The sequence below is a fragment of the Diaphorina citri genome, unplaced genomic scaffold, assembly GCF_000475195.1.
Source record: "Diaphorina citri unplaced genomic scaffold, Diaci psyllid genome assembly version 1.1 scaffold198, whole genome shotgun sequence".
NCBI lineage: Eukaryota > Metazoa > Arthropoda > Insecta > Hemiptera > Psyllidae > Diaphorina > Diaphorina citri.
This window is the reverse complement of record NW_007377635.1, coordinates 243,562-256,894: the sequence shown is the minus strand read 5'-3', so window position 1 is coordinate 256,894 and position 13,333 is coordinate 243,562. Positions and strand designations below refer to the sequence as shown.

At 40.2% G+C, this 13,333-nt stretch overlaps 3 protein-coding genes across 3 annotated transcripts in view; 1 reads left to right on the top strand and 2 right to left on the bottom strand.

Annotated features, from left to right (window-relative positions):
- LOC103505839 overlaps positions 1-1,533 on the top strand; it is a 28,020-nt gene extending 26,487 nt beyond the window's left edge. The window contains exons 8-9 of the mRNA XM_026821067.1: positions 188-286; positions 1,188-1,533. Coding sequence (XP_026676868.1) covers positions 188-286; positions 1,188-1,475 — 387 coding nt within the window. The 3' untranslated portion in view covers positions 1,476-1,533. The remainder of the gene's footprint in view (positions 1-187; positions 287-1,187) is intronic.
- Positions 1,534-9,532: 7,999 nt separating this feature from the next.
- LOC103505837 lies at positions 9,533-10,755 on the bottom strand. The gene is made up of 2 exons (XM_026821070.1): positions 10,409-10,755; positions 9,533-9,683 (listed from the first exon to the last, which is right to left on the bottom strand). Exons 1-2 carry the CDS (start codon positions 10,699-10,701, stop codon positions 9,548-9,550), a joined length of 429 nt encoding a protein of 142 aa, XP_026676871.1. The 5' UTR covers positions 10,702-10,755; the 3' UTR covers positions 9,533-9,547.
- LOC103505836 (EF-hand domain-containing family member C2-like) lies at positions 10,747-13,125 on the bottom strand. The gene is made up of 5 exons (XM_008470199.1): positions 13,087-13,125; positions 12,799-12,949; positions 12,071-12,288; positions 11,158-11,275; positions 10,747-10,760 (listed from the first exon to the last, which is right to left on the bottom strand). Exons 1-5 carry the CDS (start codon positions 13,123-13,125, stop codon positions 10,747-10,749), a joined length of 540 nt encoding a protein of 179 aa, XP_008468421.1.
- Between the last annotated feature and the right edge of the window lie 208 nt (positions 13,126-13,333).

The following is a 13,333-nucleotide window of genomic DNA, read 5'->3' as shown; positions in this document are numbered from 1 at the left end:
CTAGAGACTTGAAATTTGGTATGTAGATGTCAAATGTGACAAGGACGCGACACGAAACTTTTGGTTAAGATCGGAGATAGATCGCTACATCGCAACTTTATATCACTGAAACAAGAAACAAGTTCAAGAATGTGAAACAAATACCTAAAATTTTCATAATTATGATTAATTAATATTTTTTGTCTAGATGAGATCTTCATCGGATACAGCTCATCAGGAAAGAACTATGCATGAACACAGCACGCAAGTTCTCAGGGAAGATCTGTCTAAAGCAAAGGCTAACTACGCTAGAGACTTGAAATTTGGTGTGTAGTTCACAAATGTGACAAGGATGCAACACAAAACGTTTGGTTGAGATAGGTGCTGCGGTTGGTGGTATTTTGACCCCTTTTTGGCGGGTTTCGGCCGCTTTTTGGCGGTTTTAAGCTATATCGACTAAACGGTTAGAGATATTGTAAATGTTACAACAGAACACCCAAATAAGCACCATTCAATAGGATAAGGATTAAGGAAAGTCGTGTGATGTTCACACCAGATTTTTTTTTATCAATATTTCAAATTTTGTATTCAAGATAAGAGGAAAAATGCCTGATTCAGATTCACTAAGCGTATTTTTCTTGTCGCTAAGGTTCCACAAGAAAACTACACGTGTCTAGGAATTCCGCTGTTGAAGTTAAATTTACAATCGAGATAAATTTTTAATAAAAAAGTAAGAATTTTTCGTTTGTTTTGACAGACCACAAGATTGGCCCAGAAAAAGCTCCAAATGTTTCAATGAATTAAATTACAAAGAAGAATGATTTAGATTACAAATACAGGGTGTGCCAGAAAAACACTAACAGCTCAAGGTAGGTATCCTGTCTACCCCTTCATACATGAATATTTATTCGAATAGATTCCAAAGAGAGTAAAGAGACCGTTGTTGTGATCAAACTGATTAGGTGCGAAAGATAGGTCCATTAATTAAAAAAAATCCTTTACCTACAACTAAAACAATTTAACCAAGTGACTGATGTTGGTAACTGTATTTTTCCACCTTAATCTCAATATGGACCTTCAAAAAGCTGAGTCTTCCATCTGATTTTCCTCGAGATGAGACAAAATCTATTTGTCTCGTAAATTTCGAGACTTGTCGTGCACCAATAGTTCACCAAGTTGGTAAAAAATCTTCATTCTGACTCTTCCAGTTGCTGGACTTCCGCCGATCAATCGTGAAAATTCTCGGTCTGGACATGTCGTGTCCGGATTACGAAATCATCTCCAAACTTTCCACTCTGGTCAACGCCCATCACGATTTCACCTTGGTGTCCAAGAGATACGATGAACCCCTGAAGAGTCCTTGCCATCATGTTCATCACAGAACTCCCACTCCGAGATACACCACCGATGATTCCGGCTTCATGGATCCACTGGATGATTTGGACTCGGACATCAACAACATTTACAACAAAAGACCTCACCGCGGCTTGTCCTGAGTTCGATTTTAAACTTCTCGTTTGAAGTATTTCTTTTAAGCAACATAAATAGAAAGTTTACCAGGCGAATGTTATTGCTGATAAGACGGCCGAAGTCGTTAGTGGAACAGGCCTCCTCGACATCAACCAGATTTCTAGTGGACATGCTTATCAACTCAAGACGCGTGGAATAATGCACACCACTCGCTCGGCTGTCAATCACAAGGTCCTCAGCGCGAAACAAAGCAAAACCTTCATCCAACACACTTGAAAAACTTGCCTAACTTGCCTATTTTTGTACTTACCTACCTAAAGATAAAAAAAGAGGATTTATAGGAGGTTTGATAGAGGGAACTGTTAGTGATGTAAGGGTCTTACCGTACCGAAATCGAAGAGAGGAGAAAGACAGGATAGGAGAAAGCTAGCCGTTCCGAGAACGAACCTTGTCCCTTCAGGATAAAATCCGCCCCGGGCGGGAATCGATCCCGCGGTCTAGCGCTTACAAGGCAGACGCACTACCAACTAAGCTAACTAGGCTGGCAACCCAACAAACTATTGTTTTAGGTTATAGGTAGCCATCTGAAGAGGAGGAAAGAAAAAATCTGGAAAACCGATTGCAATGTTGCCAAAATACAAAAAGTATCCATTCCAATTTCCCCCCAAAAAAAACCAATTACGGCAACACCGCCCCCGCTCCCTCCCATGTTTGTAAACAATCCTGATCCTCAAGGTTGTCCAGTGTTACTAGAACTAAAAGTAAACAGGCTATTTCTGAACTATTTGCATGGTGGAATAGGAGAATGGTAGATAGAACCATCTGAGCACACGTACTTAAGGTATGTTGAAGAAATTTTATGCTAATACAATCGAGAATCGAGTACAGGGTGACTTGAAATCCTGTAAATGCACCAGATCCCAAATTATCATAACTTTTCGAGTTTTCGGTATCTGGATCTGACCAATCCAGTTTTTCGGGGGTTGCACAACCAAACAAGCCGCCACTGGCTGTGCTGCTGGTTTTTCCCGGTGTCACTCGGACTGGGTGAGGGTAATATGAAGAGGCGGGTAGCTTGTACCCGAATGAAGGGCGAAAGCTTAGCAGCGCTAGACCGATGTTGAACCTCTATCACACCTTTCTTAACTTTTTTACCCTGCCTCGGTGGTGTAGTGGTCAAGGCGCTCGCCTGGTAAACAGGAGGGCGTGGGTTCAATCCCAGCCGAGGTATGGAATTTTATCCTCAATATAATTTGAAATTTTGACCACAATAATAGTAGTAGCCTACTGCTGGAGTAAAGGGACTTTTCAGTCCTTTGCGAGCAGTATAAATAAGCACTATTATTATTATTATTATTATTTTTAGAAAGTTCATCATTGTATTGGCCTAAAGGAAGATTTCTGTATTATAAAATGTTTTCATGAATACCCTGTAGGTCCAGAAAATAGTGGACAACCCTGTATATCGAATGGTATCGTGAAAACAGGTATCAAGGTTGAAGGAGAAGATGGAGGGGGAGGGGGGAGGAATCATGCTTGACGAATCTTGCATATTGTAATGAGCATTAAAGCATACGATTATATTGTAGGTACATACATATTTCTAATAGATCAGTTGCGCTTACTTGGATGATGTTTCAAAGTCATAGAGCAGGAAAAATGAGGACCAACGAAATTTTTCTTTTTCTCCTACGACTTCTAGATCCCGAGATAAATCGATTTAAAAAATACTGGTAAATCGTGAACTTTGACGTCACGGCATACGCTTCCGTAGGCGATGACGTCACATCAATTGTCCCGAGCAAAGCTCCCTCCGTTGTACCTTATGAGGTAAGTTTGACAGCCCTAGCTCCGGATCTAACAGTGCCATAAATGACCAGTGTAGGTGTTGCTTACAGTGCTGTTCTCCTATGTCGTCTATTGTTCGTATTGAGTTCAGATAGGGAGGAGGCACTTGTATTTTTAGCACTTCCTGTTTTTGAACTAAACGACAAGGAGACTCACAGATGGTTTCCTAAATTTTGGAATGACTCACGAAATGTGATACTAGGGAATTTGAGCAAACAGTCTGCGTAGTACCTCAATTTTATGACAAGAAGTTTGGAAAAAAATGAAAAAGTGATAAGCAAAATACTCAATGGCAACTTGTCACTGGTAGAAGAGACTCCCTTACTGCACTACTGTGGTTATTGATCAAACTTTCATACAAGAAAAACGTTTTGGAAGCTACTTTGGGAGTTCCCCTTCAAGCCCTTTTGAGGCGTGATGAACTCCGTGTTAATATTCGTTTAGCATCATCACATTACAAAGGCGCAAGTTATGCTATCAGTCGATAAGTTATAGCGGGAGGTAGTCTACATTCCTTCCTATGGTACATACATACCTATACCCAGGGCTAGGTGTTATCAGAACTTACCGTGGGTTACTGAAACCCACGGCTAGGTGGCGAACAGCGGAACACTAAAATCCTTGACCAGTTTCAACCACCCGCCACCCGACGTTGTTTCACATCGTGTACTCTGATGTACTATCTACCTTCAACGCTAAAAAGACGTACGGAGAATATTTTTTTTTTTTTCTTTTTAAAATTTTTCAAAAAACTTTTTTTTTTAAAAGCCCTTTTTTTTTTTTTTGTTTTTTTTTTTTTTTTTTTTTTTTGAAAACGTTTGATAGAGGGAACTGCGGCAACAGAGGTCATATCGTCCCTAAATCGAAGAGAGAAGAAAGACAGGATAATTTTTCCCTTTCCATTGTCCGTCACTGACCGCGCTGTTAGGTAAATCTGTTCTAGAGAAAAACACCTGTGTGATAATGATAAAATAAATATGTTTACTTATCTCGGTTCTCAGACCACGTGTTAAGCCTGGCTGAATTCCTTTCGTGTGGCGCGCCCCAGCGAGTTTACGAGGAACCAAGATGAAACGTTGAGTTATGGAGAGAACAAAAATTCCGCGGGTTATTCCGAGACGACCGTGTCAAGGCAGTGCTGCGCTCTAACGGGAGAATGTGAGATTTGTATATACAGAGGGTTTGTGAAATCTGTTTGGATTTTATATACAGGGTGTTTGTTTTTTTGTATTATGACCTGCTCCTATCCTTCTCTCTTCTATTTGGGGAGGAAAAGACCTCCATTGTTACAGTTCTCTCTGTCAAACCTCTTCGAAAAAGCCAGATACCCACTATGTTTTGTTTGTTACAGTATTACAGATCTACACTTACACATATGTACCTACCTTTGTGTGTCAGGATATTATTGAAAAGTCCATTAATCCATTTACTTCAATATCAATGCTACATTGTCATACACTTACACATACCTTACTTATGTACCTACCTTTGTGTGTCAGGATATTATTGAAAAGTCCATTAATCCATTTACCTCAATATCAATCAATGCTACATTGGAAATCATATTGATTTGTTTAAATTTCAACAATCTCTTTCTATGGGTTTCTAATTTGTTTATTCTCACAAGATTTCATAGGTAAATAGGTATGTGTGTTGCTTAAATTGATTTGTTTAAATTTCAACAATCTCTTTCTATGGGTTTCTAATTTGTTTATTCTCACAAGATTTCATAGGTAAATAGGTATGTGTATTGCGTGTTACTAAGCAGTGATTTTATGAATGAATTTGGACTTTGTACACTTCCAGGCGTCAATGAAATTCAAATTGCGTGTAAACAAATCAAACAATCTTCCATACAATAATGCAACAAAATGAAATCATCCTACGCGTTACCTTGGCAACACGATTGCACAATCGTTGAATGTTCTTTCATAGAACTCTCAAAACTCAAGCGATGAATTGGATCTTTTTTTTTTTTTTTTTGAAAACGTTTGATAGAGGGAATTGCGGCAACAGAGGTCATATCGTCCCTAAATCGAAGAGAGAAGAAAGACAGGGTAATTTTTCCCCCCAAAAAACAACTTTCCATTGTCCGTCACTGATCGCGCTGATAGGTAAATCTGTTCTAGAGAAAAACACCTGTGTGATAATGATAATGTTTACTTATCTCAGACCACGTGATAAGCCTGGCTGAATTCCTTTCGTGTGGCGCGCCCCAGCGAGTTTACGAGGAACCAAGATGAAACGTTGAGTTATGGAGAGAACAAAAAATCCGCGGGTTGTTATTCCGAGACGACCTTGTCAAGGCAGTGCTGCGCTCTAACGGGAGAATGTGAGATTTGTATATACAGAGTGTTTGTGGAATCTGTTTGGATTTTATATACAGGGTGTTTCTTTTTTTTTATTGTGACCTGCTCCTATCCTCCTCTCTTCTATTTGGGGAGGAAAAGACGTTGTTACAGTTCTCTCTGTCAAACCTCTTCGAAAAAGCCAGATACCCACAATGTTGTGTTTGTTACAGTATTACAGATCTACACTTACACATAATATGTACCTACCTTTGTGTGTCAGGATATTATTGAAAAGTCCATTAATCCATTTACCTCAATATCAAATGCTACATCAACATAGGGGAAATGTTTTCGTGGGAATAATACCTGTCAATGTTGTGATTTTTGAAACGACTTGATTGACTTTGCTGTTTAGATTAATAGGTGTTTCTGCTTTGTGAGTCAATCCACAGTTCATTGGAGGGATGTACCAAATGTACCATATAAACACATCATGGAAACAGGGAGTTCTAGAAGGAGATCGCGGGTTCGATTCGCGGCAAAGCTCTATGTACTATATTCTGCAACTCGCCAACCATTAAAAATGGTTCTCCCTAACCCGTAGGAATAATTGATTATAAAATTCCATACCTCGGCTGGGATTGAACCCACGCCCCCCTGTTTACCAGGCGAGCGCCTTGACCACTACACCACCGAGGCAGGTAGGCTATCAGTAGGCTACAACACTATCATTGTGCTCAAAATTTCATACCTCGATTGAGATTGAACCCTCCTAATTTTAAGGCGAGCGCGATAGAGTACAACAAACTACAAATACGAACACTGATTCCCGCTTTCCGACACAGTGTTGCTCACCTTTCAGCGTCAAACCTACTGGTCTTAAACGTTGTTGTTGTTGTTGTTTTTTTTTTTTAAGAGGTTTGACTGAGGGAACTGTAACTGCTATGGTCTTATCGTCCCGAAAATCGAAGAGAGAAGGAAGAGAGGATAGGAGAAAGCCAGCCGTTCCGAGAACGAACATTATCCCATCAGAATAAAATCCGCCCCGGGCGGGAATCGAACCCACGGCCTAGCGCTTAGAAGGCAGACGCGCTACCAACTAAGCTAACTAGACTGGCAAAAAACGTTGTACCTTATGAGTTTTGACTGTTATGAGGTAAGTTTTTACAGCCCTAGCTCTGGGTCTAACAGTGCCATAAATGACCAGTGTAGGTGTTGCTTACAGTGCTGTTCTCCCATGTTGTCTATTGTTCGTATTGAGTTCAGATAGGGAGGAGGCACTTGTATTTTTAGCACTTCCTGTTTTTGAACTGTGGTGCTCACCTTTCAGCGTCAAACCTACTGGTCTTAAACGTTGTACCTTATGAGTGTTGACTGTTATGAGGTAAGTTTTACAGCCCTAACTCCGGTGCCCTAAATCACCAAAGTATGGAAAAGTATCTTACAAGTGTAATAGCCAATGGAAAAGCAGAATTTTGAAGAATCATATCGAAATATGGAATTGTAAATACTTTTCCATACTTTGGTGATTTAGGGCACGGGTCTAACAGTACCATAAATGACCAGTGTAGGTGTTGCTTACAGTGCTGTTCTCCTATGTTGTCTATTGTTCGTATTGAGTTCAGATAGGGAGGAGGCACTTGTATTTTTAGCACTTCCTGTTTTTGAACTAAGCGACAAGGAGACTCACAGATGGTTTCCTAAATTTTGGAATGACTCACGAAATGTGATACTAGGGAATTTGAGCAAACAGTCTGCGTAGTACCTCAATTTTATGACCAGAAGTCTAGAAAAAAAAAATGAAACATAGGGTTAAGTAAAATACTCAATGGCAACTTGTCACTGGTAGAAGAGACTCCCTTACTGCACTACTGTGGTTATTGATCAAACTTTCATACAAGAAAAACGTTTTGGAAGCTACTTTGGGAGTTCCCCTTCAACCCTTTTGAGACGTGATGAACGCCGTGTTAATATTCGTTTAGCATCATTACATTACAAAGGCGCAAGTTATGCTATCAGTCGATAAGTTATAGCGGGAGGTAGTCTACATTCCTTCCTACGTACATACATACCTACCCAGGAGCTAGGTGTTATGAAGCTACTTTGGGAGTTCCCCTTCAACCCTTTTGAGACGTGATGAACGCCGTGTTAATATTCGTTTAGCATCATTACATTACAAAGGAGCAAGTTATGCTATGAGTCGATAAGTTATAGCGGGAGGTAGTCTACATTCCTTCCTACGTACATACATACCTACCCAGGAGCAAGGTGTTATCAGAACTTACCGTGGTTACTGAACCCACGGCTAGTGGTGAACAGCGAACACTAAATAACTTGACCGTGTTTTGGCACTAAAATCTGACCATCGAAAATTTGACCCGATTACATTACTTTCCTTCCTATAGGATAAGGAAAGTAAAAAAAAGAGGATTTATAGGAGGTTTGATAGAGGGAACTGTTGTGATGTAAGGGTCTTATCGTCCCGAAATCGGAGAGAGAAAGACAGGATAGGAGAAAGCTAGCCGTTCCGAGAACGAACCTTGTCCCTTCAGGATAAAATCCGCCCCGGGCGGGAATCGATCCCGCGGTCTAGCGCTTACAAGGCAGACGCGCTACCAACCAAGCTAACTAGGCTGGCTGCCAAAATACAAATAGTATCAATCCCAACTTGGCGAGGGAAAAACTAATAGGGAAAACTCAACAAACTATTGTTATAGTTTATAGACAGGTATCCACTATCGATCTGAAATCTGAAGAGAAGGGGGGAAAACCGATTGCAATCTTACCAAAATACAAAAAGTACCCATTCCAATTTTCCGAGAGAGAAAAAACCCACCAATTACGGCAACACCGCCCCCGCTCCCTCCCATGTTTGTAAACAATCCTGATCCTCAAGGTTGTCCAGTGTTACTAGAACTAAAAGTAAACAGGCCATTTCTGAACTATTTGCATGGTGGAATAGGAGAATGGTAGATAGAACCATCTGAGCACACGGACTTAAGGTATGTTGAAGAAATTTTATGCTAATAAAATCGAGAATCGAGTACAGGGTGACTTGAAATCCTGTAAATGCACCAGATCCCAATGTATCATAACTTTTCGAGTTTTCGGTATCTGGATCTGGCCAATCCAGTTTGTCGGGGGTTGCACAACCAAACAAGCCGCCACTGGCTGTGCTGCTGGTTTTTCCCGGTGTCACTCGGACTGGGTGAGGGTAATATGAAGAGGCGGGTAGCTTGTAGCCGAATGAAGGGCTAAAACTTAGCAGCTCTAGACCGATGTTGAACCTCTATCACACCTTTCTTAACTTTTTTACATCGTGTCGTGTGTAGTGGGAACTCTCTCATTGAAATTACATTGCCTAAAGAACATTTTGTCGTTCGAAAAAAAAGAACTAATAAAATCGTGTCGTGTCGTGTGTAGAAGGAACACTCTCGTTTAAATTACATTGCCTACAGAACATTTTGTGTCGTTCGGAAAAAAATCATGCCGTGTGTAGTGGGAACACTCTCATTTAAATTACATTGCCTACAGAACATTTTGTGTCGTTCGGGAAAAAATCGTGTCGTGTGTAGTGGGAACAATATCATTTAAATTGCATTGCCTACAGAATATTTTGTGTCGTTCGGAAAAAAATCGTGTCGTGTGTAGTGGGAACACTCTCATTTAAATTACATTGCCTACATGACATTTGGAAAAAATCGGATGAAACTCACAAGTAGGAACAGGCTCTAAGGGACACGGTCAGCCCAGTGGTAATGGGCTCGCTTGCCATGTAAAAGGTTCCTGGTTTGATTACCACCATCGACAAAAATTCGTACTTGTATTTCGATTGCAAACATGTGTTCCAATGGAGTTACTTCCTGGTATTCTTGTGTTGAACAAGACAGCAATACTTTTTAACTTTGGTGGTCAGTAGGGATTATTATTTATTTTTTGAAATTAATGTTCACTTGCTTTTAAATAGAACTTACCCCATCAGGACGGCGCACTATCTTGGTAAACACTTGAGATGAAAATACTTGTGGTTTATTAGGAGTATAAACCTGAACTGGGTCCCTGGACTTGAACAGGTTAACCTGACCATTCTTGAATCTGTGGGAAACAGAAAAAGGTGGACTTTATCCAGTCTAGTTCACTTGAGAAGTAGAACACCTGCCTCGTAAGCACTAGGTTGCAGACTGGGTCCCTGGACTTGAACAGGTTAACCTGACCATTCTTGAATCTGTGGGAAACAGAAAAAGGTGGACTTTAGCAAGTCTAGTTCAGTTGGAAAGTAGCGTGCCTGACTTAGGTATAAGCAATTTGTTGAGGGTTTAATTCCCATCCAGGCAAATTTCATCCTAAACATATAATATGACAACTGGGTCCCTGGACTTGAACAGGTTAACCTGACCATTCTTGAATCTGTGGGAAACAGAAAAAGGTGGACTTTAGCAAGTCTAGTTCACTTGAAAAGTAGAACACCTGCCTAGTAAGCGCTAGGTTGCGCAATTAGAAAGAGGTAACTTTATCCAGCCTAGTTCACTTGGAAAGTAGCGTGCCTGCCTTATAAGCACTTTGTTGAGGGTTCAATTCCCATCCAGGCGAATTTCATCCTAAACATATAATATGACAGCTTGCATGCTCCAGTAGGTAGGCACTACATTTGTAGGACTGTTTTTTTTCTTCTTCTTCTTCTTCTTCTTCTTCCTCTTCTTCTTCTTCTTCTTCTTCTTCTTCTTCTTCTTCTTCTTCTTCTTTTTATTTTATTATTTTTTTTTTAATTTTTCTATCATAAAAAAAAAACAAACAAAACAAAAACAAAGTGTTCAACGTACTCATTGTCCAAATCCGAGTCACCAACATGTTCTTGTGATGGTTTCATTCGAGCATCAGGTTTCAAACATTTGTCTCTCAAGCTACCGTTCTCATCTGAGCTTGGTGGTAAGATGGCTGGGAACTGTTGACCAGGATTCAAGAACGGTGTCTGGCCGAAGAATGAATCAAGCATGCTGTTGTCATTGAAGAAATGGTCCCCGGAGAAAGCCTTCTCAAATTGTTTTGTCATCTCGTTCATTTGATGTTCGAAGTAGCGATGTATTTCGAGTGGGTTGGAGAAAACACTGAACATGAAATTCTCCTGAGGAGGACTCCTGAAAATAAGGAAGGGTGCAATTCAAAGGACTGATTCTGTAGTGTAAGAATCTAAGTTGAATACCTAATCATCCCTTACCAACTAAGTAAGTAGGTATGTAGTTTTTTTTTACCTACTTGGTTAAAAAAAAAAAAATAAATAAATAAATATCTTCTCAGTCTAAACTTTTATCAACAGATTGGTCCATCTTCAAACCTCAACAAACTTCCATCATTCCTCCAATAAGCTACATGGAAGTCGAACTAGTTTTACTATCCATAAAACGAAATGCACTCATTGTTTCAATGATGCGTTTAAATCTAAATCAATAATTTACAAAATCTAAATCGATAATAAAATTTACATAATCTATGTAAATCGATAATTTACAGGATTTCCTCGGTGAACGCCCAATGTCGTGAGTAGCAGCAGATAATACTTTCACTGTCAAACGTCTCTCGTTCTCGTCCCAGTAGCCTTTGAACCGCAGAATCTTCTTGTCGTACTCGATGAACTTTTTGAACTTGTCGTCCCGTGGACTCGGATCCCTGTCCGACTTGGACTTCATGGTCTGTGGGAGAAGGAAAAGAAGGATTTCGCACATCGAAGTGTAACTTCATATGAGTTTTTTTTATTTTTTCCTTTTAGGCGCTTTAACTGTATGTGTTATAACATGTCGTTCGCGCCGGAAATGTGAGTTTAATTACAGTTAGTAAAGTAACTTCCCGAGGATTAACAAGCTGGGCCCGTCCCTCCGGGAATTGTTTTAGCCAGTTATTCGATCGTGATTAGAGAAAATCAGTACCTATGCACCTACCTAATTTGTTTAATATTCAGTTTATTATCCCTCATAGGTGTAATATTCCGGATCGGTGTTGATCGTCCGGATACTCTGGTTTGGTTTGAGAAGTTTCCGCTTTCCGATTATCATGCCGGAACCGGAACCTGTTGGTACAGGAGGATACTGTTAGGTGGAAGAGCTTACTGAGAATCTTTAAAAAAAAGCCCCTGCCGTATGGTGGGAATATTCCCATTAAATAAAGGTGTTCCCTTTGGGTCTTTTTAACAAAAGTATGTACCTAGCTAATGGAGGAGTTGCAACTAGGAAAATATTCTTAATGAAAGGTCGATTCCTACGTAAAAAGTTGTGAAAAGTGGCCTTCCTCGGCGTAGCTTAACATAGGTAACGCTAAAACCGGTCTTAAATTAACGACTGAAGTGTTATCTAAAACTTTCTCGCTTCAAATTTTCAAATTTCAAGATCAGAGCTCATTTGTGTGAGAAAATGTGAAAAAAATCCCCAAAAAACGACACTTAAATTAGGTCAAGCTAAAACGAAAATCGACCCCCAGGACTCGGCACTCACCCCATTTCTGAGTTCCAAGTAGGGATCCGACGGCATACTCAAAGGCTCTGCTACCCGTACGCCTAACCTTCTGAGGAAGTTCCTGGTGAATGTGTCGCAGTTTGTGATGTGAAAGTTGCGCCCGAACAGCACAATGTTCTCTCCGATATTGAAATCTATGACGTCATAGAAAGCACCGGACTCGGGGATTTTGATTCGCTGTCGCCCAATGAGACATCCTGGGGAAAGAAAAAGGGAAGAAATTTTTTAAAGAATTATTTGATAGAGGGAATTGTGGATGCCCTTCGCACTCAACCTTTGCTAATTTGCAAGGGAAATTTCAGGCTGGTATCCTCCCTGTTTAAAGTCCCCCAGCCAGATTAGGCTGATGGTCTATGCTCCCTGTTTAAAGTTCCCTAGCCAGACCAAACTGATCGACTCCCTGTTTATCGACCAAGCTGGTCTACTCCCTATGGTTCCCTAGACAGACTTCTATACTCCCTTTTTAAGGTCTCCCAGCCAGACTAGGCTGGTCCATACTTCCTGTTTATCGTCCCCCCATCCAGACTAGGCTGATCTATTCCCTGTTTAAAGTCCCCCAGCCAGACTAGGTTGATCTACTCCTTGTTTAAAGTCCCCCAGCCAGACTAGGTTGATCTACTCCCTGTTTAACGTCCCCCAGCCAAACTTACATTATGGTTTTTTTTTTATTTAGATTTATTATAGTGCAACATTATGGTTGAACTTACCTTGTGCAATGCCGCTGTTATCGACTTTAGGCTCAACCACTTTTATGGTGGAATCTTCCAAGTAGAACAATATCTTCACCTTCCTCACTACATGATCATAACCTTGCACCGAGTGAATCAGGTCTTTGAAGTAGGCATCAAATGTTAGGATCTGAGAAGGAACGAGGAAAGGAATTTTTAACTGTGTTGAGCATACCTATTTAAATGCTTGTCACAAATATTGTTCCCTGATTATTATACCTACACTTAGCTAAATTTTATGACTTCAATTTGACTCGAACCACCAACGTTGAATGTAAACAAAACTACATCTATCGGTGTCCTCATGCATTGAATGTAAACAAATTGTTGTTTTATTAGGTGTATGATTTGGTTTATCAGGCCCGATAAAATTATTCGTTGACTATGGTGTTTTATGGCCGATGTAGGCCATTATTTTCATTATGTTGCAGATTTTATTTGTGCCATTATGATGAAGATTATGCCTTAATGTTGCGAATTATACCAATATAGGTATTGCAGATTTCTGACATGT